At 43.5% G+C, this 26,749-nt stretch overlaps 1 protein-coding gene across 1 annotated transcript; it reads left to right on the forward strand.

Moving 5' to 3' along the window:
* Positions 1 to 4,045: 4,045 nt before the first annotated feature.
* LOC126993968 (H/ACA ribonucleoprotein complex subunit 1-like) lies at positions 4,046 to 7,215 on the forward strand. Its single transcript, XM_050853189.1, has 2 exons — positions 4,046 to 4,073; positions 6,131 to 7,215. Exons 1-2 carry the CDS (start codon positions 4,062 to 4,064, stop codon positions 7,088 to 7,090), a joined length of 972 nt encoding a protein of 323 aa, XP_050709146.1. The 5' UTR covers positions 4,046 to 4,061; the 3' UTR covers positions 7,091 to 7,215.
* The last annotated feature ends 19,534 nt before the right edge of the window (positions 7,216 to 26,749 follow it).

Raw genomic sequence — 26,749 nt, forward strand, 5'->3', positions numbered from 1 at the left:
AATATAAAAAAAGTATATAAATAAGTAAATAAAAAATGAATGAATGCCAAGAATAAAGGAGTGAAAGACGGACTGACATAATACTTTGATAAATGAAAGGAATGAAGAAAGGAGGAATGTGTGGATAATTAATTTAAAGGAAGAAATATAAGGGAATGGAGGAGAGAAGGAAGAATAAAGTAACGGAAGTAAGGAAGGAAATAAAGGATGAAGGGTGGAATGAATGAATGAAGGAAGGAAGGAGAGAAAGGAAGGAAAGGAAGAAGGAAGGAAGGGAGGTTAAGAGTAAACAAAAAAAAAAGAAAAAAAGAAACGAAGGAAGAATGCAGAGAAAAAAGGAAGTAAGGGTGAACAGAAACTAAAGGAGTGAAGAAAGTAGTGAAAGGAAGGAAGAGAGGAAGGATTATTGAGGAGAAGAGGAAGGAGGAAGAGGTAATGGCATTTGAGAAGAGGAAGGAAGGAATTAAAATGAAGAAATGAAAGGAGAAAGCAGAAAAAATGCAAATTGGATGAAGGGGAGAAAGAAATTAGAGAAGAAAATAATGAGCTGAAAATGAAACAAAATAATCAGAAAGAAAAAAAAGAAGTGAATAAAGAGAAGGAAATGGAGGAGGAAAGAAGGAGGAAGGAATTGAAGGAAAGAAATGAAGAAATAAATAAAACAAGAAAAGCAAGGAAGAGGAGGAAATATTTAATGAAAGGAAGGAGTTATATAAAGGAAGAAAGACGGAGAGAAAGAAAGAAAGGAAGAAAGTGAAGATAAACTTGAAAAGGGAAGAATGGAAAAAATAAGTTTTGAGAGAAAGAAAGAAAGAAGAAAAGAGAAAGAAAGAGGAAATAAATGAGAGAGGAAGGAAGGAAGGAACAGAGGAATGAGGGAAGAATGAAGAGAAGGAGAGAAGAAGGTTAAAAAAAAAGTGAAATGGGGAAGTGGAGGAATCAAAAAGGGAAGAAGAAGGGAGGAAGGTAAAGGAATGAGAGGAAGGGATTGAATGGATTACAAAGAAAAGAAGAAATAAAAAAAAATTGTAATATATGAAGAATAAAATCAACAAACCAGAGGAGGAAGGAAATGAAACAAAAGGAAAAAAGATTAAAAAGGAAAGAGAGAGAGGTGAGAAGAAGGAAACAAACAAAGGAAGGGAAAGGGAAAGAAAGGAAAGGGAAGGTTAGACACACAAAAAAAGAAAAAAAGAAAGCATAACACTGAAGGGTATTGAACCGTGAACCATAACAGCACAATAGGCACTAAGTCTTCCTGAAATGGACGCGTAGAGAACCGGCTGAGACACGTTCATAACACGTTCTCCCCTTCACACCTGACGTTCCCGTAGTCCTGGAGAGAAGGAGGAAGAAGAGGAGGAAGAGGAAACGGAGGGAGGATGAAAAAACTGAAAGGAAGGAGAGAGAGAGAGAGAGAGAGAGAGAGAGAGAGAGAGAGAGAGAGAGAGAGAGAGAGAGAGAGAGAGAGAGAGAGAGAGAGAGAGAGAGAGAGAGAGAGAGAGAGAGAGAGAGAGAGAGAGAGAGAGAGAGATGTATCTTCACCACACCATAACAGACTGAAAGGAAAGTTAAAGAAAGGAAGGAACATGGGGGCAGTAAAAAAAAAGCGCAAATTGAGTGGAATGAAGGACAGAAGGAAGAGGAATGAAGGGAAGCAGAGAAGAAGGGAAAAAGGAGGAGGAGGTAAATGAATGGGAGGAGAAACGGTGAAGGGAAGGAAACATAAGGGAGACAGGAAATGAACTGAGGAAGAAAGGGAAAGAGAAATGAGAGGAAAGAATGGAGAGCAGGAGAGAAGGTGGAGGTTAAAAAGTGGAAGGTGAAAAGGGGAAGCCAAGACAACATAAGTGAGAGAGGAAGGAAGGAAGGAATAGAGGAATGAAGGAAGAGAAGGAGAGAAGAAGGAGGTTAAAAAAGGTGAAAAGGGGAAGTGGAGGAAGCAAAAAGGGAAGAAAATGGGAGGAAGGTAAAGGAATGAGACGGAGGAATTGAAAGGAGAGAAAGATGGAAAGATGAAAGAATGAATCAATGTTAAAAATGAATAAGATGAATGGAGAGGAGATACAAAGTGGAGGGTGGAATGGAGAAGGTGAGGAAAGATAAAAGGATGAAGGGAGGAAAGTAGAGGAATAAGAGGAAAACATTGAATGGAGAGAAAGATGGAAAGATGAATGAATGAATGAATGAAAATGAGTAAGATGAATGGAGAGGACATAAAAAGTTAAGGGTGAAATGGAGAAGGCGAGGAAAGATAAAAAGAAGGGAGAAAGTAGATGAATAAGAGGGAAGGATTGAATTGGGACTAGGACGAGAAGATGAAAGAAATTATAAGACTGAAGGAACGAATGAATGAATGAATGAAGAAAAAAAAAGATTGAATGAGACGATTGGAGAGGAGGAGGAGATAAGAAATGAAAGGTGAAATGGGGAGAGGAAGGAAGGAAGGAAGTGAATGAAGAGAAAGGAAGGAAGAGTGAGATGGAGGAAATTATGAGATTGCATTGAAGAGGGATCACCATTGTTGGAGTTGTGGAGGGAGAGAAGAAGGAAGGAGGAAACGAGGAAGAAGAGAGAGAAGGTCTGGATGAGGAAACTGGAAGTAAGGGAACGACTTGTGAATGATGGAAGAAGAGGAGGAAAGAGAGAAAGATATATGGCGTATCAAGAGGAAGAGGAGGAAGGTGTGAGTACGGAGGAAAAAGGAGAGTGGAGGAAAGAGATCAGATTAGGAGACAAGAGGAGGAAGAGGATAACGTGAAGGAGGGAGGAAAGAGAAAGAGGAGGAGAGAGATAGAGATTCAGGAGGAAGAAGAGGAGGGAAGGTGAAGAAAGAAGGAGGAGAGAGAGAGAGAGAGAGAGAGAGAGAGAGAGAGAGAGAGAGAGAGAGAGAGAGAGAGAGAGAGAGAGAGAGAGAGAGAGAGAGATAGAGAGAGAGAGAGAGAGAGAGAGAGAGAGAGAGAGAGAGAGAGAGAGAGAGAGAGAGAGAGAGAGAGAGAGAGAGAGAGAGAGAGAGAGAGAGAGAGAGAGAGAGAGAGAGAGAGAGAGAGAATTTGGAGTGAAGGAGGAAGAAAATGGAATGTAGGGGGATGGAGCAAAAAGAAGGAAAGAGGAGAGAGAAAGGAGAAGAGGGGTAGATAGAGGAAAGAGAATAGGAAGATTTGGAGAGAGAGGGAGGAAAGAGACTAGAAAGAGAAGGAGGGCAAGGAAGATGAGGAGAGAGGCAAAGAAGAGGGGGAAGAAGAGGAGAGAGGAAGATAGTAGGTAACTGAAGAGAAGGGAGAGGAAAGGAGGGAAGGTTTAATCCGGTTGCTTGAAAGAGGGTCATATTTTTCTTTTTTTTCTTTGTCACCATTAAGCAAAGGGGAAAGGAATGAGAGTGGGAGTGGAGGTGAAAGGGAGAGGGAGAGGAGAGAGAGGAAAGGAGGAGATGGAGGAAGAGTGAGAGGGAGAGGCTGGAATATCAGGTCACTTCAAATGGGGGTCAATTTTTTTTGACTGAAGGAAATGAAGTTCGCGTGTCTGTGGGTGTGCTTGTGTGTGTGTATGTATGTGTGTGTGTGTGTGTGTGTGTGTGTGTGTGTGTGTGTGTGTGTGTGTGTGTGTGTGTGTGTGTGATACCAGCCATGTGACCCCAAGACCTAAGGAGCGAGCAACCACCTGGGATAAATGTAAGGTAGGTAGGCTGAACGAGGTGTGGGGGGAGGGGGGAGGGGGAGAAAGGCAGGGGGGAAGCAGTGGAAGGGGGGAGGAGTGAAAGAGGGAGGGGGAAGGGGGGGACGCATGACTTGAAAGGGGGGGGGGCGCACGATGGGGATAGGAAAGAAAGTGAATTCTCAAGGGGAGAAGGAGGAAAGGGGGGCCTGAGGAGGAGGAGAAGCAGAAGGAGGGAGGAGTCAGCTAGAGAAGGAGATAGAGACTGGAAGAGGAAGCTGGGGTGATGGGGGAGGGGGGGCGGGGGCGGAGAGAGAGGGAGAGAAAGAGAGAGAGACAGGGGCGGAGGAAGATGGTATATAAGCAGGCGGAGGAAGGAAGGAAAACACACAACCTTTCCTCCAACCATGGCTCTCCTGGTGAGTGAACTGTCTCCTCTTCAGCGCCTTCTACACGAGGAGGAGTAGGAGGAGAAGGAGGAGCAGAAGAGTTTTAGGGATAGAGCTTTTAGAGGGATTGACTCAGCTTAGACTAAATACAAAGCTTTTCGTGATAGTAACCAATTAGTCTTTTTGTCTTCAGCGTTGCCTACAGGATAAGAAAGAGAAAAGGAAGGCATAGGATAGCTTTAGGATTAGAGCTTTGTAGGGATTGACTTTGCTTGACTAGACACAAAGGTTTAATGCTGAATCGAACTTATCCTCTTCATTGCCGCCTACAGGAGGATTAGAAGGGAGAAAAAGGAGGGACAGGCAAGCTTCAGGAGGAGAGCTTTTGAGGAATTGACTTTGCTTGATTAGATACAAAGCTTAAAGTGAGAACAAGGAAATCCTATCAACTCTTTTTCGGCGTCTATAGCAGCAGGAGGAGTTGAGGGAAAGGAGGAGGAGGAATACGAAAGCTTTTGGAGGAGAGCTTTCAGAGAGCTTGACTTCGGTTGACTAGAAAAGCTTGAAGTGAGAACAGAGGGATCCTATCAACTCTTCTTCGGCGTCTATAGCACCAGGAGGAGTTGAAGGGAAGGAGGAGAGCTTTCAGAGAGCTTGACTTCGGTTGACTAGAAAAGCTTAAAGTGAGAACAAGGGAATCCTATCAACTCTTCTTCGGCGTCAATAGCACCAGGAGTTGAAGGGAAAGGAGGAGAAGGAGGAATAGGAAGGCTTCAGGAGGAGAGCTTTCAGATAGCTTGCCTTCGGTTGACTAGAAAAGCTTGAAGTGAGAACAGAGGGATCCTATCAACTCTTCTTCGGCGTCAATAGTACCAGGAGGAGTTGAAGAGAAGGAGGAGAAGGAGGAATAGGAAGGCTTCAGGAGGAGAGTGTAGCGTTGTTGCCTCAAGTGTGACCCTCGAGGACTCACTGTTAGGTACCTTCAGGTTTAGTGTCCCTCGTTAGTATGTTAGCTTTGTTTGCTGCAGAAGTTACTGAAGAGACTACTGGCCTTGGCTTGACACTCCACCTCTTTCTCCTTTTTAGTCTTCTTTTCTTCTTCTGAAAGGACGTGAAGGTTTGACTTGAAAATTTTCCTCTGGCTATTTATTTTTCTTCTCTTTTTAAAACGCTTAATTTTCCTCTATATTTTTTCTTGCTCTCAATGACTGAAAGATCTGACAGATTGTTTCTCTTCCCCTTTTCTTCTCAAAGGATTTAAAGATTTGACTTGAAACTCTTCACCTTTCCTCTTTATTCTTCTCTTCCTCTTAAGCGACTTGAAGATTTCACTTACAACCCTTCGCATACCTCTTCAGTCTACAGTTAAATGCTCTTAAACGATTTGATATTCCGCCCTGAAAAATCATCTTGCTATATTTTCCTCTTTCTCATCTCTTTCTTCCTTATTACATAGCTTGAAGATTTGCCTGAAAGCTCTAAATCTTCGTTATTTTCCCCCTTCTCATCTTCCACTTCCTTCATACTTTTCCTTTTCCTCTTCATTCTTTTTCGGCAGTTATTCCTGTCTATTTCTACCATATCTGACTATTCAACTGTTACTGCTGCTGTTCCTGTTGTTGCTGTTGGTAAGACGAGACCAGCAACTGCCTACTTCTTGTGAGCCGAGGATGCACGTGTGACACCGGTGCAGCAAGTGGTGGAACGCTTGCAGTAAGTTGGACTTTGCCATAAGTTGGCTTTATTCCTGTTTCAGTTAATAACTTTACTAGGGGTGACAGTATTTAAATGAACTTTACCACTACTGTATCCTGACTGCTGCCACAGCAACAATAACAACAACAACAAAACAACAACAACAACAACAACAACAACTACTACTACTACTACTACTACTACTACTACTACTACTACTGTGTCCGATTCGAAGTTTGTCTTGACAACGCTTTACTGAACTACTCGGTAAAGTATGACGGGTGTGGCACTTGCTTGTTTATTCGTGTGTGTGTGTGTGTGTGTGTGTGTGTGTGTGTGTGTGTGTGTGTGTTTAAACGGATGTGGGTCTGATGGCCGGCGGCACCTTGCAGATCTTGTTAGGTCTGGCCGCCACGGCCGCGGCGGGCACCCTCAACACCTACTCCGCACCCGGACACGGTGGTGGCGGCGGAGGCGGTTTCATCAGTGGCGGCGGCGGCGGCGGCGGTGGCTTCATCAGTGGCGGTGGCGGCGGTGGCGGCTATGGTGGCGGCGGCGGCGGCGGCGGCGGCGGCGGCGGCGGCGGCGTCGGCGGCTTCATCGGTGGCGGCGGCGGCGGCGGCTTCATCGGTGGCGGGGGCGGCGGCGGCTTCATCGGCGGCGGGTGCGGCGGCGGCCTGGTGAGTGACGGGACCGGCAGGTGTGTGTCGCCCAGGGTGACACGTAACCTGTACGTGTTCTCCGCGCCCCCCTTGTCCCCCAGTGTGGGCCCGCCGCCCATCGTGCCGCCGCCCCGCGTCATCCATAACGTGGTGTTCATCCGCACGCCAGAGGGCGGCCTGGGCACGCAGCCCATCGTTGTGCCGCCGCCACGCCAGAAGAACATCGTATACGTGCTCAACAAGCGCCAGCAGCTGCAGCAGTCGGTGGTGCACGTGCCTGACGCCCCGCAGGAGCGCCCAGAGGTGTACTTCGTCAACTACAACGATGGCGACAATCCTTCCCTGCCAACCGGCGGCGACCTGCGCTCCGCCCTCAGCCAGGCCTCGCACAGCAGCGGTGAGGTGGTGGGAGGCGGCGGCGGCGGCATCATCGGCGGCGGTGGCATCATCGGCGGCGGCGGCATCATCGGCGGCGGAGGCGGAGGTGGAGACTACGGCGGCGGCGGCGGCGGCGGCGGCTTCATCGGCGGCGGCGGCGGCGGCGGCTTCATCAGCGACGGCGACAGTCACGAGTTCATCGGCGGCGGCGGCGGGGGCAGCATCATCAGCGGCGGCAGCATCATCGGCGGCGGCGACAGTCACGAATTCATCGGCGGCGGCGGCATCTCCACTAGCTACGGCGCGCCCTGAGCCGCGCCCCACCCGGCACCACCACTCCTACTTGTTAAGCCTCAAATACTCATGTCACTCCATTCTCTACTATGAGAGACTACCTTCCATTGGTTGATTCGTGCCAATAAAAGTTTACATCTTTACCCACCTTGTTAATGCTATACCCCGTCACTCCCTTTTCCTCTCTCCTCTCCATCTCTTCCCTTTCCCTCTCCGTTCCCTTTCCCTCTCCTTTCCGTTCCCTCTGCCACTCGTTGCCCTGCATACCCCCCCCCCCCCCCCCTGTGATGACCAACAGGCGGAAAACAAAGGCGCGCTCCCAAATGGAAAGGTCAGGTCATGTTAGGTGGGGAGAGATAGCACTTTATTTATAGCAACACCGTGCACAACCGCCACCTGTGTACCCTTCCTACTTTTCTGTTTTCCCTTTTCACAACATAAATATTTCCAACTATTCATTCTCATTCTTTTCTTTTCCTCTTCTCTTTTTCTCTTCCCTCCTCTCACTTTTTATTCCAATTCCATCTTTTCTCTGATTCCTCTCCCCCTCCTTCTCCTCCTCCTCCTCCTCCTCCTTAAGACAACATTGGTAAAGTCAGCTCAATGAGGGTTTTGGTCACGTGGGGAGCTCATTGCAAACCGACTCCTATTATCCCCCTTCCCCATCCCCCCTCTCTACTTCCCCTTCCCTCATCCTATCGCTGCTCCTTCCCTCTCTTCGCTTCCTTTTCCCTCTTCCTAACTGATTTTCTCTCTTTCTCCCTTTCCCTTCTCTTCTCTCCCTCCTCTCTTACTTCCCCCTTTCCCTCCCCCTTCTCTCTTCCTCTGCCTCCCTCTTCCTCCCCTTGCTCCCCCCTTCTCTCTCCTTCCCCTCTTTCTATTTGCTTTCTTTCTCCTTTCATCCCCTTCCTTCTCCCCTCCCTTTCCTCACTAGCAAACCCCCTTCCTCCCCCCCCTCCCTCCCTGCTCTACCTGTTTGTTCAGCCAATTATCTACCTGTTGATTGTTTTTTTAGCTTTTGTGTCTTATTTTTTGTGTATATTACGCGTGTCTGCTTTTTGTATGAAATTTTGTGCTGTCTATTTTATGTATATCTTGTATCTGTTGAATGTTTTTTGGTGTGCTTTATGTATATTGTTCATTTAATTATAAGTGTGTCTTTTCATCTATTTACGTACTGTGGTTTAATCTATTGCATGTCCGTCTTTTTATCTATTTCATGTACATTTATTTACATGTATTGTTTTTTTATCATGCTTTATATTTTTTTTGTTTTTATCAACTAATATATTTTTTGATATAAAATTCTTAGGGAATTACGTACATTTTGTGAAGTTAGTATTCATGGTAAGAAGTCCACGCTCATAGACGGAACAAATGAGGGACTAGGGAAGAAGTGAGTCATCCTGTGTACTCCTCGCCGTAGATGGAGAGGAAACACAATTTACGAGAATGGGAAAGAAGAGAATTAGGGGCCTGGGAAAACGAAAAAGTGAAACGTTTATAAAAAAAAATGTGAAACAAACGAATTAAAAGCATAGAAGAAAAGTAATGACTGTATTTGATGGCTAAAGATGCGAGTAAATAGAAAGAAATGTGAAGACAGATTATGCTGCCTTGTTAGAAATATTAGAAAAGAAAAACCTAGGAATGGAACAAAAGATAAATGATAAAAGAGAAGGATACTGACCGACTTTCGTTGACGGGAACACAGAAACAAACAAAAAAAAATATGGAGACATTGTGGAAAGTAAAATAAAAGAAAAAATTAGGCATGAAGGCCAAAGGAAGATGTAAAATGAAAAGAAATCAGGAAAACATATTAAACCTGGTTGTCTTTAGTTACTCCGGAAACAAGTGAACAGAGAGATGAACACAAAGATGAAAGGAAGGAGAAAAGAAAGAGAGCGGAGGAAAAGTGTAAAGAACAAATGAAGTAGTGGAGATAAAAGAGGAGCAGAGGATGCCTTTGGTCGCCTCGTACTCGGACCATTAAAGGGGAGATGTGGAGGCTAAGGCGGCGAATAGACGCGGGGAGAATGGGGGCGAGGAAGAAAAGAACAGAGAGGAAAAAACACGTAATGTGCATAAGTGGAAAAATGGGTAGAGTAGAAAAAAACGATGGTGGAAGAGAAGATGCGTGCAGGTAATGTTGAAAACGGTGACGAAATGCAACGAAGAAGGAAAGAAGAGAGGGAACAACGTAAGGAGGGAGAAACAGTAAAGAACACCGATGCGAGAAAAGATGATGCTTGTAGTTACTAAGAGAGGATGAAAAGTTAGAGGAAAAGGAAGTAAAAGGAGGAGAAAGTAAGAGGAATGGGAAAGTAAGAAGAAAATGAAAATAAGAGGAGAAGGAAAGTAAGAGGAAAAGGAAAGTAAAAGGAATGGAAAGTAAGTAGAAAAGGAAAGTGAGAGGGAAGAGAGAGAAGTAAAAGAAAATAAGAGGAAAATGAAAACATGAAGGAAAGTCGGAGTACAAAAATAAGTGAAAGCTAAGAAAGATTCCCCCCAGCTCACACACCTGCCTGACATGGCGAGGCGCAGGAAGGAGAGGAGGGAGAGGGAGAGAATTAGGAGACTGAACACCTTTTATTAACACGCTGGTGTTACACACGAACATTACTTTTTTCATTCATTCTTTTATTTTAAAGGAGCACTTCGTCGGCGGGAAATTTTTATTGTTTTATTTTATTTGAACTTTTAATCCATCTCTAGGCTGAGTTGACGGCCACCATCAATTTTTCTCTTTTCCATCTGTCTAGCTTTGTTTTAGGCTTGATAACGATGGAAGAGGAAACATGGAAACATGGAAACGCAGGCAACAGAAAGCCTATTGGCTCATTACGAGGTTGCCCGCTTTGGTGATTTAATCTGCTCGACAGCCTGGGGCCTGGGGAGCAGATGAAAGCACCTCGACATTGAGGAGCAGATGAAAGTACCTCGATATTGAGGAGCAGATGGAAGGAACTCAGAATTCAGTTTACTCCCGACGCAGCGAAGTGACGGTCGATTCTATATTTGAAGGAGTTGATAGTATTCGCATTTACTACTTCTGAAGGAAGATTGTTCCAGTGACGGATGACTCGGTTTGAAAAGAAACTCCTTCCGATGTCTGTGTTACATCGACTAGACTGACTGGGTAAACCGTTATTTCTAGTTCTTGAGTTGGTTTGCAATTCAAAGAAATTGGAGTAATCGACGTTATTGATTTTTTTCAGATACTTGAAGACTTGAATCATATCTCCTCGTAGGCGTCTTTTCTCCAATGTAAAGAGATTGAGTCGCTTGAGTCGTTCCTCGTACGGTTGAGCCCTTAAGGTTGGTATCATTTTCGTGGCGCGTCGTTGAATCCTTTCCAGTAAATCAATGTCCTTTCTGTAATTAGGAGACCAGAACTGTACTGCATACTCGAGGTGCGGTCTTACCATGGAATTATACAAGGATAGCATCACGTCTGGCGTTTTACACTCGAAGTTCCTCGCTATGAACCCGAGCATAGTGTTGGCTTTGTTGTATGCTTTTTTACAGTGATTCGCGTGTTTCGGGTCACTGCTGATAGTGACTCCAAGATCCTTTTCCTCCTGCATCGCTTGCAGAGGTCTCCCATTCATGATGTATGTGTGGTTACTATTTCTGGACCCAATGTGCATGACTTTGCATTTGTCAACATTAAAGGATATTTGCCATTTTTCCGACCATTCGATAATGTGATTGAGGTCTTTCTGAATGATTTCGCAGTCGGTCTTTGTGAGGGCCTTTCCCCCCACCTTAGTGTCATCAGCAAATTTCGATATTGTGGATTTCAGTCCTGATTCGAGGTCGTTGATATATTATATGATGAAGAGAATGGGTCCCAGCACTGACCCTTGAGGCACTCCACTAGTGACTGAAAGCCAATCGGAAGGCTGTCCGTTGAGTAGTACTCGTTGTTTTCTGTCGGTGAGCCAATCTCTTATCCACGCGATCAGGTTGGCTCCAATGCCCGCCGAGTGCAGTACCTTGTCGAAGGCTTTCTGGAAGTCCAGGTATATAACATCACTGGGGATGTGGGCATCCCAGTTCTTATATATACCTTGGAAGAAGTCTAATAAATTCGTTAGGCAGGAGCGCTTGTTTCTGAAGCCATGCTGGGTGTCGGAGATTACATTATTGTCTTCTAGAAACTTAACAAGTTTGTCTCTAATAATCTTTTCGAGTATTTTTCCTGCCACTGATGTCAAACTTATGGGCCTGTAGTTTAATGCAACGCTTTTGTCTCCTTTTTTGAAAATTGGTGTTACGTTCGCCATCTTCCAGTCTTCCGGGACCTTTTTCAATTAAACAGACTGGCTGAATATGTTAGTGAGTGGCTGAAGTATTTGCTGTTTAAGCTCTTTTAATAACCGAGGGGACAAACCGTCTGGTCCTGTTGACTTGTTCGTGTCGAGTTTATCCAAATACTCTTTCACTTCTTGGTCGCATATTGAGTCAATTATCAGGGGCGTGATTCCCCTCGGCTGGTCAGGGTTCTCGGGCATTGTTTGGATGTTCTCGACTGTGAATACGGATGCGAAGTTACTGTTGAGGATTCTGGCCATCTGCTTACTGTCCTGAGTTGCAGCTCCAGTCTCGTCTGTCAGGGGACCAATATTGGATTTTACTTTCTTTTTCGATCTGATGTATGTGAAGAATTTTTTTGAGTTTGTCTTGATGTCACGCGCTATTTGTTTTTCGTAGTTGCGTTTACTACTCCGAATAAGGGTGCGACAAGCTCTGAGGCTGTTGTGGTACTGAGTACGGGCTTCGGCCGTGTCATTCTCTTTCATTAGGTTATAATTCCTTTTTTAAGTTTACCGCCCTTTTATGTCTCTGGTCCTGGAGGAGGAGGAGGAGGAGAATGGGGATGAATTTTGATGGTGAATGGTGATGGTTATGTTTGTGGTGTCAGTGTGCGTAAAATGCCTGTAGGGATGAGTGTGGTGAGGGAAGATGGTGATGATAGCGTGAAATGAAGGTGATGGTGATGTTCGTTTAGAATAGATGTTGGGTGAATAGTGCATTAGTGGTGAGGATGCTGAAAGGAAGATGATGATGGCAGTCGAAGGGATGTTCACTGAAGAACGTGGTCGTGGTTTTGATAGTGATAATAATAACTTTATTCCATAAATCAAACATTGTAATAGGCCATTTTACTCTCATTACTATACCAACAACGTTTTCCAGTATCATTTTCTTACCAGTAACACCTTTCGCTAACTCTATTCTTTCCCAAACTTAAATGTTGGACTTGTTATTTTCTTCATCGCCATCATCTTCAGAAGGCTGTGACTGAATGGAAAGTCAAGCACAATGATCTTGAAAAGAAATTTGTAGCCCTTCAGGAATTTGTTTTAACTAATGTGGCAGTGACTCCACCATCGTTGGTGGAGAGGCCCTCCACCGAGACTGTGCCCTCTCCAGACGACCCTCCTGCTTCACGGGAGGACGTGTTACCTGCCTCACAGGTTAACTCCCAGCCTGCCTCACAGGATAACCCCCGCTCGTAGCCTACGTAACAAATTTGAAGACTTAGAAGTCCTCGCAGCTACAAATCATTATCACATCATCGGAGTCACAGAATCTTGGATAGACACTTCAAATAGAGATTTCATTGCGGAATATAGATTACCGGGTTATACCATCTTTAGTCATGAAAGAGAGAACAGACAGGGTGGAGGCGTTATCTTTATATCCACAACTCTCTCCATCCAGTATCCGTGAAAACAGATATTATAACCAATGTAGACACGGTCTTCATTGAAATTAAAAATAAATCTCGTAAAATAGTGATTGGACTTATCTACAAACCGCCAAGGCAGACTCTTGATATCGACCACGCATTAAATGAATTATTATTAGAAACAAGTAGCAGTTGCGAGGCAGTAATTGTTGGGGACTTTAACTTGCCAGTGAAAAGATGGGTGAACTGTTGAACTGTCATACAGGGCTCGACCTGTACACAAATTTACTAGAAAGTGATTTGCATCAACACGTTCAAAAACCAACTCGGGAAAATAATATACTTGACCTTATCTTTCAACGACAGCTGATCTAGTTAACGAAGTAAATGTTGGTCCAGTTTTTAGTTCTAGCGATCACCGAACAATCACATTCAGCATCAATATGAAAGAAAGCAAAGTAACTCCTAGTAAAGAAAAGGTGCCTGATTATCAGAGAGCGAATTTCGTAAGACTCCGATCAATTCTAGATAATTCTGACTGGACTGAAATCACGGCGGAAACAGATATTGATAAATCTTGGGGGGCCTTCACCACAATATTGAACAATGCCATAAGCATATACGTACCCTATCGTAACAGACGTTCAGCTTCTAAGAAGAAACCCAAATGGTGGAATAACGAAATTCAAAATAGCCTATTTTTAAAAAAATGCGTATACAGTAGATACATATCAACTCAGAGCGAGGCTGACAAACTAGAGTTGGACAGAATTCGCCGCGAAACCAAGAAATTAATAAAACGAATCAAGAAAAATCTTGAAGAATATATAGCGGAAACAAGTAAATCTAATCCTAAAGAATTTTTTAGCTATGTAAATAATAAAAAGTCACTCACTTGTGGTATCGGACCGCTTGCTAATGAAAATGGTAACCACACGAACGATGAAAATGAAATGGCTACAATCCTAAATAACTTTTTCGCATCCGTATTTACCGACGAAGATTGTTTATCACCTCAACCGCCGGAGGTTAGAAGGCCCGAAAAGATGTTCAGTGGCGTGCTCATCGTAGAAAGTGACATTTTACGCACAATTGAAAAGATTAAAGTAAGCAAAGCTCCTGGTCCAGACAAAATTACGCCTAGGGTCTTAAAATAAATCAAACATCAAATTTATAAACCGCTCTCCATCATAATCAATAAATCTTTAACAGCTGGAAAAGTTCCGTCGGATTGGAAACTTGGAAATGTCACACCAATTTTCAAAAAGGGGGACAAGTCTCATCCAGGAAACTATCGACCAATTAGCCTGACATCTATTGTTTGTAAGTTAATGGAGACTATCATTCGCGACAATATGGTGAAATTCTTCGAAGAAAATAATATAATAAATAATTCGCAACATGGCTTCCGTAGTAAACGTTCGTGTTTGACTAACTTACTTGGTTTTTTCACTATATTTTTGAGGTGTTCGATGAAAGCAGATCAGTAGATATCATATATCTGGATTTTCAAAAGGCATTTGACAAGGTCCCCCACCAACGATTGCTCAGCAAACTACTGGCGCACGGTATCTCGGGTAACATTCACAATTGGCTTGCGGACTGGCTCTCTGAGCGGAAACAGAGAGTAGTTCTAAACGGTGTTACATCTAACTGGCTCGATGTCAAAAGCGGCGTACCTCAAGGATCAGTGCTTGGCCCCATGCTCTTCTTAATTTATGTTAATGATATCGATGATGGGCTCACTTGCAAAGTATCAAAATTTGCTGATGACACAAAAATTTCTAGTAAAGTAACTGCGACACTCGACGAAGAAGCTTTACAATCAGATATAGATCGACTTGCACGTTGGGCCAATCAATGGCAAATGAAATTTAACGTTGACAAATGTAAAGTGTTGCACATCGGAAAAATAACAATCGCGTTCGGTACGTAATGAATGGCCAACAACTTTCTGCAGTAAGTAAAGAAAAGGATCTTGGAATCACTATATCAAGCGATTTAAGGCCCGGTCAGCATTGTTCAGAGGTAGTTAAAACTGCAAACAAATTGGTTGGCTTCATCGGACGAGTCTTTAAAAATAAATCGGAAAAAGTAATATTAAAACTGTTTAATTCGTTGGTTCGACCCCGTCTAGAGTACTGTGTACAGTTTTGGTCTCCCTACTACAGAAAAGACATAGAAAAGTTGGAACGGGTCCAACGAAGAGTAACAAAGATGATTCCTAGGTTGAGAAATTTGTCATATGAACAAAGGCTTAAAGAAGTAAATTTATTCAGCCTATCAAAACGAAGAATGCGAGGCGATCTAATAGAAGTGTTTAAAATGTTTAAAGGATTCAGTGATATTAATGCGGAAGATTACTTTACAATTGATCGATCAAATAGAACAAGAAGAAATCACAATTTGAAGATAAGTGGTAAAAGATTCTCGTCGCACGAAGCTAAACACTTCTTCTTCAATCGAGTTGTTAATGTTTGGAACTCTCTACCCTGTGATGTCGTTGATAGTACAACAGTTACGGCCTTCAAGAATAGATTAGACAAGTGTTTTGAATCCAACCAGCAACTAAGATATTACTCATTGTCGTAATAACGTTAAGTTCTTTCGAATACTGGTGTCCTTGTCCGCTTTTATCGCCTGGTTAGTGGTAGCAGTAATGGTAGTTCTTTCCTCTTTCCTACATAAATTCCATGCAGTTTTTTCATGCTGCATGGTTCTTTTTCCTTTCCTGCCAGCTTTGGATGGAGGGATGGGGGGGTGGGGAGGAGCTTTCGCCTTTGCTGTCCTTCATCTTCCACCTTTGATTAGATAGTTAGTGTAGCTTGTCACAAACAACCTCGTAAGGACCAGCAGGTCTGCTGTTGTTTGTTCTTCCTTTGTGTTCCTTTGTGTTCCTAAATGGGAAGTTAATCGGTTTAAGGTTCCTCTTCTTTGCCTCTAAGCACTCAGCTCGTCTCTCCTTCCCTTCTTCCTTCCCTTCTTCCTTCTTCTTCCTCCCTTATATGAGCACTAATGTTATCATCTCGCTCCCTTCCTGTTTTTCGTCCTTCCTATCTTTTTTCCTTCTTCCTTTCTTCCTCCATTCCCTCCCAGCTTAATTTTTGCCCTCATTAATTTGCCTCTATTCCTTGTTCACGTGTGCTTTGTTGCTTTGTTTTTCTTCATTCCTTCCTTCGTTTGATTGTTCGTTCATTCGTCTGTTTCTTCCTTTGTTTTTTCTTCTTCCTTTTCCCTGTCCATTCCTTTACATTTTTAACTCGGTCTTCACTTTTCCTTTTTTTTTTCTTTCCTTCTTCCTTTCCTTCAAGTCCCTCGCTGTTTCCTCTTCCTTCCTTCCTCTTCTTCCTGCTTCCTCTAATACTTCCCTTCTCATCCCACCTTCCAACATGTGACCTACACTAACTCAATTATTATTGTCCCAGACTCTCTCTCTCTCTCTCTCTCTCTCTCTCTCTCTCTCTCTCTTTCCTTCTGTCCATCCATGCTTTCCTTTCCCTCTCATTTTTCATTGTTCTTTTCCTCTTTTTTTCCTTCCTCCTGTTTTTCCCATGAGTTCTTGTCGTCCTTTCCAGCTTTCTTTTCTTTTCTTTTCCGTGTCATTCTACCATTTCCTTCGCCTACTGTCTGTCCTTGCTTCCCTTCATCCCCGTCCCTTTCCTCCTTTCACCTTTTGTCCTTCCTTTCGTTCCATGCCATTGGCCATTCCACGTCATCATTTCCCTCTATCTCTCATTCAGTTCATTTATACTTTTTTTCAGGCTAATTTCCTCTTAGTCCATTTTTTTTCTTCCCGCTTGTCTTGGCATTCCGTGTGTCTTCTGTTTATACATATTTTGTTTGTTTTCTTTCTTTCCCTTTCTCTTTCTCCTCCTCTGCCTCCATTTGCCTTTGTGTCTTCTCTCCTTTCTCTTCTTTATAAGTCGTTCCGTCCTTTTGCCTTTTTAACAGTTCGTAATTTATCTTCCGGCAGCCTCTTTATCTCCTTATTTTCTTTCTCTTTTCTTTTCTTTGTCGTCTTCTTTATCGCTTCTTACTTCATTTCTTGTTCCTCCTTGTTTTGTCTTCTTCCCTTTTCTCCTCCCCTCTCTTCCTTTTTTCTTCTCTTTCCTTAAGAGGGGCTTCGTAGTGCAGTGATTAGCACACTCGGCTCATTAACTGAGAGAGCCTGGTTCGATTCCCGGCGGAATGGAAAATTTTGTCGGCTTTTTCCGATACCCTACACCCTGTCCACCCAGCAGTGAATGGGTACCAGGTATTAATCGGGGTTGTGTCCTGTCTCCTGGGGTCTGTTCCTTCTCCTATAATTCCTTCCCTTCTGTCTCTCTCCGGCATATGACAACAGATGTTGCTCCCACTAAACTTTCCAACTTTAGCTTCCTTCTTTCTTTCTTCCTCTCAGATAATCTGTCCTTTGCATCCCACCTTTCTCCTCCATAATTCACTTTCTACTTTCGTCCTTCCTTTCAATCCATCTCTCCATTCAACCTTTCCCCCATCACTGCCTTCTTTCATTCTTGCTTTCTTCAGCTGCCCTTTCATTCACTTCACTCATGTTTCACTTTTATTATGATGTCCACTAAAACGTAATTCTACCCTTCATTCTTTCCTTAATTCCTTCCTTCCTTCCCTCCTTCCTTACTTCCTTCCCTTTCTCTCGCTTTTTCCTTTCTTCGGCTCAGTCTAATCCAGACCTATAGATGAAAGGAAGAAAATAAAAGGAAGACCATGGATGGGTTTTAAGGAAAATAGGATGAGGAAAATAAGGGGACAAGATTAGGAAAAAGAACAGGAGGAAATGAAGGAGGGAATGAGTTGGTAAGGCAAGGGAAGGACAAGAACAAGAATACGAGGGAATAAAGAAGGGATGAAGAAAGTTATGTGTGTGTGTGTGGGCGTGACAAGGGCGTGGAGAGCCAGGCTGTTGTGCTGCTTCCCCTCGGCGCTGGTCAGGGGCGTGGCGGGGCCTGACAGACAGACGTAATGCTCTTGAGGGAAAGGTTTTGCCCACTACTTCTTCGTCTCAAATTGTGACCTCGACTTGCCTTACCTCTGGTCTTCGTGTTCTGTTTCTTTTCGTCTTTTCTTGTCTTTTCCTTCGGTTCTTTCGTTTTCAGGTCATGGTTTTCTTTGTTTCTTTTCTACGTTTTGTTTGTTTTCTTGATTTTTTATTTCATTTTTTTTCCATTGGTTCTTCTTTTTCGGTTCTTGTTTTTTTTAGTCTTCTCATTTTCAACTTCCTCTCATTTCGTTTTCTTTATCTTTTTTCATTTTTTTTTCCTGTTTCGTCTTTCTTCATTTTTTCTCCTTTGCTTTTCTTCTTGAATTCATTTTTATTCATTTTTCTCCTGATCTTACTTCCACCCTTTCCCTTCCTCCTCCTCCTCCTCTTTTATCTCCTTATTCCTCTTGTTTTCTTCCCTGATTATTCCATGACGTCTTTTACGTTTTTCCAGTCCTCTCTCTATTTTATCTTTTTGGGGGGGCCTTTTCTCTCCTCTCCTCCACATCTCCCATCTCTTAATCTAGCAATAGCCTCCTCCTCCTCCTCCTCCTCCTCCCCTTATAACGTGCTCGTGGGTCGTTTCTAATACCCTGATATGTAGGCGATCAGACCCCTTATCTTAACCTCATTAGGTGGTAACGCTGCCCCCTAAGTACTTACAAGTTACATCCTAGTAGCTCCCATTTCCCCCCGCCCCCGTCCCCCTCCTTCCCGTTACCCCCATCCGTCTGGTAGGCTCCCGGGAAGGTCCATCAGGTTAAGCCGCCTCCCCACGCTGCCTTCATCTCCACGTTTGTTCTCCACACTGTTAGCGGGTTTAGTCTCCTTGCTGGCCTCCACTTATCTCCCGTGCCCTGAATACCTCCACTTCAACAGCGGTCTTGTATCCTCCCTCTCACAATCTCCACTACTGATCTTTCTCTTGCCTTGCCTTACCTTACCCTACCTCACCTTACCTTACCTCTCCTTACCTTACCTTACTTTACCTTATCTTACTTTCTTTACCTATCTCCACTGGCCTCCACTTGCTATCTTTCTATTTACCTTTTATTTTTCTTCTCTCCCAGCATCCTCCACGAATTGCCAGTCATCCACCTGCCTCCTCCTCCTTTCTCCCTCCTTTCTCCTCCTCTAGGGATATCCACTGCCCACCTTTCTCTTATCTGTCTCCCCTTCACTTCATCCTCTTTTGTTTCTTTTTTCTATATTTTCTTTTCTAATACAAAACTACCTTTCTTTACCTGCCACCACTTTGAACCAGTCTGCATCCTCTTCCTCTTTTTCTTCCTCCTCCTCCTCCAATATCCACCCAAAACACCTCCATCTCTCCTCCATTTCCCTCAGTGTGATGTCAACTTATGCTAATCTCCATGTTCTTCAATCCTACCAATTTCCTCCTCCTCCTCCTCCTACTACTACTACTACTACTACTACTACTACTACTACTACTACTACTACTACTACTACTACTACGAACATAGCAAATGAATTTCAATATTGAAAAGTGCAAGGTTATGCATATCGGAATCAACAACGATCGTATTCATTATCAAATTAACGGAGTGCGACTTTCTGAAGCTAGCAAATAAAAAGATCTTGGAGTAATAAGCTCGAACGATCACCTTACTATAGAATGGATATCAAAATGTTAGAATCGGTGCAGAGGAGGAGGACTAAGATGATTCAGGGGTTAAGAAACTCGCCATTATTATTATTATTTTTTTTTTACGTATCTGCCTATTGCGCCGGTAGGCTTGCTTGAGGGGCCTGGATGGTACTCGGCCCCAGCCCGTCATGGCGCAGGCAAGTGTTTATAGTAGCGCCATACGAGGAAAGACTCAAACAGTTAAACTTGCATTCTCTAGAAAAGCGAAGGGTGCGTGGAGACATGCTCGAGGTTTATAAATGGATGAAGGGCTTTAATAAGGGAGACATTCATAAGGTTTTGTTGGTAAGAGAACCGGGTAGGACACGAAGTAACGGGTTTAAACTGATAAATTCAGATTCAACAGGGACATTGGCAAAAATTGGTTTACTAACAGGGTGGTGGATGAGTGGAATAGGCTTAGCAGTCATGTGGTGAATGCCAATACAATTGTCACATTCAAAAATAGATTAGATAAATTCATGGACAGCGATATTAGGTGGGGTTAGATACACGGGAGATTAGGTTCAAAGGAGCTGACTTTACAGGCCTACCGGCCTCTTGCAGACTCTAACGTACTTATGATCTTATGTTAACTGAATTTATTCAGCTTATCAAAGGCAGGCTAAGAGGTGACCTTGTCTAAGTATTTAAAATGTTCAAGCGATTCGACATCGTTAATGTTCATGATTATTTTAGTCTCTCAACCAAGCGTAACAAGAAACAATGGATACAAAATAACGAGGAAGCGTTTCAACTCAAATGAATCAAAGCACTTCTCCTTCAACCGTGTCATCAATGTATGGAATGGTCTGCCTCAAAACGTCGCCGGAAGCGAAAGTATTTGCACGTTCAAAAACCGACTAGACAAATATTTAGAAGCTAACCCGAACATCCACTATTTTGCTCCGGTCGAGCAGAAAGTAGTGTTAGCCTAGTCGTCGTGAATGATCTTCCTTCTGTCCATTGAAAATTCCATTGTAGTTTTTCTATAGTACATGGTATTCATCCTTTTCATGCCAGCCTCGGCTGGAGGGACTGGTGGGAGGGGAGGAGCCTTCGCTGTCCTGTGTCTCTGACTCGTAGATTAGAGTAGATGGTAGCAACAATGAAAAGGCTACAGCCTAGTTAGTACCAAGAGGTCTGTTGATGTTTGCTTTTCCTTTGTACTCCTTTGTTCTACTACTACTACTACTACTACTACTACTACTACTACTACTACTACTACTTCTTCTACTGCTACTACTACTACTACTACTACTTCTTCTACTGCTACTACTACCCCCTCCCCGCCGCGGTCGGGATACCCACACTGTTACTGCGGAATAATCAACAAGACCCAAATTATTATCGGACTCAGCCATTTAACGTGTGTGTGTGTGTGTGTGTGTGTGTGTGTGTGTGTGTGCTTGTGCGTGTATGTGTGTGTGTTGCTGCCACGACCCACGATTTGATATGCACAATGAAAATGTATAATGTGTGTGTGTGTGCGCGCGCGCGCGCGAGAGAGAGAGAGAGAGAGAGAGAGAGAGAGAGAGAGAGAGAGAGAGAGAGAGAGAGAGAGAGAGAGAGAGAGAGAGAGGAGGGGAGGGGAGATAGAGCTGTGTTGCTGCAATCAATACAACGTTGCATGTTATATAAAACGTAAACACACAAACACACACACACACACACACACACACACACACACACACACACACACACACACACACTAATTACCACATCCCTATTGTCCTATTAAAGCCACTTCATCCGTCTCTTGAGGTACAGGTATTTAATTAGACAGGTGTACAGGCTCGAATACGAACAGATAAAGCCCCAGTCACACTGACTTTACGACCTAATAACGACAATCAGCGACCTGTAATTCGCGGGAGGTTACACAGGGTCGTGACTGTGATCGGCATGTGTCTCTGACCCCCGTACGATCGAAAAGGTCAGCTTGAGGTTATTGGTGCTGCACTATAGCGTTACTGGGGCGCCGAACAGCAGATAATTTACATGACAAAATCTGCAGCCTATCACGGTTCAGCAGCAGCCTTTGGAAACAGTTGAAATGACCTGGAAAAAGATTGAGTCATTTTAAACTGGTGTAAAACAAAAGGCCGGCAATGGGCACGTATAGAGGAAGGGAGTCGACAGAGGAAAGAGACGGAAGAAAGGATGATGAAAGAGAAGGAAAAGGACACTGCAAAAAACAAGAAGTGTTTGAACAGACACAAGCTAGAACGGAACACGTCAGGCTTCCTATGGTGCGGCTTCATTAGATATACATGTCGGTTACGGGAAAGGAACAGAAATATCAAACGGGTGAATGTATAGGAAGATAGAGACAGTAACCGCAAGGAAATATAAAGACAAATAAATAGAAAGTGAGATAAGTAGAGGAATTCATAATAGGAGGAAAAGAAGACAAAGGTCAATAGATATAGACTTAGGAAAATACTTGCATTTACACAGCTTGAAAGATGAACTAGTGTGAATATAATGTAGAATCACTTGAATCGTCTGTGGCTAAGAAAAGAGAAAATAAAGTAAGGAAGAAACTTTGTCACTATGTATAACAGATAAGAAGAAAAATGAGTAAAAAGTGAAAGTAAAGCAAAAATTATAATAAGTAAAATAAAAAATGGAAAAGGTTGAAAGAGACTTTATTACTGTCGGTAGAAAAGAAAAAAACGTAAAAAAGAGATACAGGAAGAAAAGACTCACTGTAAAAAGGAAATATCAATAGAAGATAGAAAGGAGGCACCATGGCGGCGGAATTTAAGAGGTAGAAGACTATCAGTAAGAGGAGGAGAGCTGATGAGACGAAGAGCCTTAGTAAACTCTCCTGACCAAGTAAATTATTCATACTGTACATCATAAAATAGGGATGTGCTACAGGATGAAAACCTGATGTGTTAGCAAAAAATGGCTGACATATTTAACATCAGCACCTCAAAATTACCTAAAAAAAGCAACCACAAAACCTGACTCAGCTAAAAGTGTGTTGACCACTGATATACTCAATATCGGATAGCATCTCTCTCTCTCTCTCTCATCATCACCATCAGCCTGTAACGTTCCCCTGTAGAAGTCCTCGGCCTCACACAAACGTTTCCACTCGTTCTTGTCTTGTGCCTCTAATTCACAGCCTCTACTACACGTCCCTCATTCTTTTCTGTATCACCACGCCATCTGCTAAAAGCCCTTCTTCAGTGCTTTTATGAGCATTAATTTCTCTCCGTCACTCTTTAAGCAATCTGAAGTCCTCTCCTGTATGTCTTGATAATTGCACCAAGGATCGGCACTAAGTCCATTACTTTTCAATATAGTGTTCGATGTCATTACAGAAAATGTCAGAGAGGAACCACCCTGGTGTGTATTATATGCTGATGACATCGTCTTGGTGACAGAGGAGAGAAGACAGCTGGAAAGAAAACTAGAAGAATGGAGAGTTGCTTTGGAAAGCAGAGGAATGAAGATTAGTAGGTCCAAAACGGAATACTTCACAACAGATACAAGTGGCGACCAACAGGCCACAATTAGACTAAATGGTGAAATGTTGAAGAGAGTGAAAACATTTAAGTACTTGGGATCAATGGTAGACGAGACAGTGGAGATGGAAAAGAAGTGAATTTCCGGATCCAATGTGGTAGTAGCAGTAGTAGTAGTAGTAGAAAAGTAGTTAGACCAAATCTCAGTACTGTTTCTGTGTGTCAGGTCTTGATATGCCTTAACTACACATACCTAACCACGGCCCGGCGGACATAGAATCATAAGAGGGCAAAGGACGGAGCCTAAGAGTAATTACTGGGCTGCAAAGTTGGAACAGGGAAGGAGGGCTGAGTTATCATTAGGCTGAAAGAGTGTCTGGGATGAAGGCAGGAAGAATGGGAAAAGAGGAGAGGAAGGAGGAACTGGGAGGGAGAAAAGGAAGGAGAGGAAGGTAGAAAGGGATTGAAGAAGGAAGGAGGAAGAACAAGCAGTAGAAAACGGAGGGAATTTAGGAATGAGAGAAGGACATTAAGAAACGAGAATGGGAAGGAATAATGGAGATGAACGGGAGGTAGAAAATGTGAGAGGGAGGGAAAAAGAGTAAGTTGTATGAGAAACATGGAAACATGGAAACATGGAAATGCAGGCAACAGAAAGCCTATTGGCTCATTACGAGGTCGCCGCTTGGGTGATTTAATCTGCTCGACCGCCACTTGGGGCTTGGTGAGCAGATGAAAGCACCTCGATATTGAGGAGCAGATGGAAGCCCTCGTTATTCAGTTTACTCCCGACGCAGCGAAATGACGGTCGATTCTATATTTGAAGGAGTTGATGGTATTCGCATTTACTACTTCTGAGGGAAGATTGTTCCAGTGGCGGATGACTCGGTTTGAAAAGAAACTCCTTCCAATGTCTGTGTTACATCGACTCGACTGAATGGGTAAACCGTTATTTCTAGTTCTTGAGTTGGTTTGCAGTTCAAAGAATTTGGAGTAATCGACGTTATTGAACTTTTTTAGATACTTGAAGACTTGAATCATATCCCCTCGTAGGCGTCTTTTCTCCAATGTAAAGAGATTGAGTCGCTTGAGTCGTTCTTCGTACGGTTGAGCCCTGAAGGTTGGAATCATCTTTGTGGCGCGTCGCTGAATCCTTTCCAGTAGAGCAATGTCCTTTCTGTAATTGGGAGACCAGAACTGCACTGCATACTCGAGGTGCGGTCTTACCATGGAATTATACAAGGATAGCATCACGTCTGGTGTTTTACACTCGAAGTTCCTCGCTATGAACCCGAGCATAATGTTGGCCTTGTTGTATGCTTTTTTACAGTGATTCGCGTGTTTCAGGTCACTGCTGATAGTGACTCCAAGATCCTTTTCCTCCTGCATCGCTTGCAGAGGTCTCCCATTCATGATGTATGTATGGTTACTATTTTGGGACCCAATGTGCATGACTTTGCATTTGTCAACATTAAAAGACATTTGCCATTTTTCCGACCATTCGATAATGTGATTGAGGTCTTTCTGAATTATTTCGCAGTCGGTCTTTGTGAGGGCATCTCCACCCACCTTGGTGTCATCTGCAAATTTCGATATTGTGGATTTCAGTCCTGATTCTAGGTCACTGATATATATGATAAAGAGGATGGGTCCCAGCACTGACCCCTGAGGCACTCCACTAGTGACTGGAAGCCAATCGGAAGGCTGTCCGTTGAGTAGAACTCGTTGTGTTCTGTCGGTGAGCCAATCTCTTATCCACGCGATCAGATTGGCTCCGATGCCCGCCGAGTGCAGTTTCTTAAGGAGTCGCTCGTGCGGTACCTTGTCGAAGGCTTTCTAAAAGTCCAGGTATATAACATCACTGGGAATGTGGGCATCCCAGTTCTTATATATACCTTGGAAGAAGTCTAATAAATTCGTTAGGCAGGAGCGCTTGTTTCTGAAGCCATGCTGGGTGTCGGAGATTATATTATTGTTTTCTAGAAACTTAACAAGTTTATCTCTACTAATCTTTTCGAGTATTTTTCCTGCCACTGATGTCAAACTTATGGGCCTGTAGTTTAATGCAACGCTTTTGTCTCCTTTTTTGAAAATCGGTGTTACGTTCGCCATCTTCCAGTCTTCCGGGACCTTGTTTAGTTGAACTGACCGGTTGAATATGTTAGTGAGTGGTTGAAGTATTTGTTGTTTAAGCTCTTTTAATACCCTCGGGGACAAACTGTTGGGTCATGTTGATTTGTTCGTGTCGAGTTTGTCCAAGTACTTTTTACTTCTTGGTCGCATATTGAGTCAATTTCAGCGGCGTGATCTCACTCGGCGGGTCAGGACCCTCGGGAATGGTTTCGATGTCCTCGACTGTGAATACGGATGCGAAGTTACTATTGAGGATTCTGGCCATCTGTTTACTGTCCTGAGTTACAGATCCAGTCTCGTCTGTCAGGGGACCAATATTGGATTTTACTTTCTTTTTCGATCTTATGTACGTGAAGAATTTCTTGGAGTTAGTTTTGATTTCGCGAGCTATTTGCTTTTCATAGTTGCGTTTGCTACTCCGAATAAGGCTGCGACAAGCTCTGAGACTGTTGTGGTACTGTGTGCTGGCTTCGGCCGTAGCATTCTCTTTCATCAAATTATAATTCCTTTTTTTAAGGTTTACTGCCCTTTTTATTTCTCTGGTCATCCACGGTGGATCTATGGCCCCATTTACTCGCCTGGATTTCGTAGGCACTGTAGCCTTCTCTACTTGCAACAGCTTATCTTTGAAGACGTTCCACGCGTTGTCGATTGTATTGTCGGTGATGCCAAGTTGGTCCCAGGTCGTAGAGGGAAGCAGCGCACGGGCTTAGTTGAAATTTCCTTTTTTGTAATCTGGTATCACTGACGGATTATCTACGAGTTTGTTACATATATTGATATTAATCGCACCCATTAAGTTTCTCACCAACTGTACAGTCGCGAATGAGGTCGGGGTCGCTTACTAATACCAGATCCAGCAGATTGTTTTCTCTTGTTGGTTTAGTTACAACTTGAGTGAGGAACGAATCCTCCACCATTTCTATAAGCCTGTTACCCTCTTGATCTTCATTCATCAGTCCCCAGTCAATGTTAGGGCAGTTAAAGTCCCCAATTATAATTGTTTCCTTGCTTTGTGTAACAGAGTGAATCTCTTCGTAGAGGGCAGTGTCATCGGCTGCCTGTTGTTTCGGAGGCCTGTATACGGTTGCAAGTGTTAGTTTCTTGTTATTTGCGGTTATTTCCACGTAGACAGAATCGTATTTCTGCGTCCTGTTTGTCTATTTTTATGGCAGGGAGCGTACTTTTTACGTAGCAGACTACTCCTCCTTCTTTCTTGTGCTTTCGACTTTTGTGGAAGCTTTCGTACCCAGGGAATGACAGTTCGGATTCTAGATGAGTAGAGTTGGCCCAAGTCTCTGTGATGGCTACCACATCTGGTTTCTCTGTTGTAATATACGCCCTAATTTCGTCCTTTTTGGGTATTAAACTACGTGCATTTGTGTACATGATAGAAATGTGGCCGTGACGAGTTGTATCAGTTCGCTTGTCGGAGGCGTGGTTAGTTACACATTTTCTTGTGAGTCGCACTGACGCTACGGGTTGGTTGATCAAGGGCTGCCTTTGCCCCGTCCTCGCCCGCCGTTTTTTTAAAGCGAAGAAGAGAAGAGGGAGGAGGAGAAGGAGCGGGAAGATAGAAAAGGGAACGAACAGGAGAAGGAAGAACGAGAAGTAGAAACAGGAGGGAACTTTGGAGGAAACGAGGAAGAAAAGGAATACTGGAGATGAACGGGAGGTGGATAATGTGAGAGAGAGGATGGGGAGTAAGGTGAAT

The sequence above is a fragment of the Eriocheir sinensis genome, unplaced genomic scaffold (assembly GCF_024679095.1).
Source record: "Eriocheir sinensis breed Jianghai 21 unplaced genomic scaffold, ASM2467909v1 Scaffold70, whole genome shotgun sequence".
NCBI classification, from domain to species: domain Eukaryota; kingdom Metazoa; phylum Arthropoda; class Malacostraca; order Decapoda; family Varunidae; genus Eriocheir; species Eriocheir sinensis.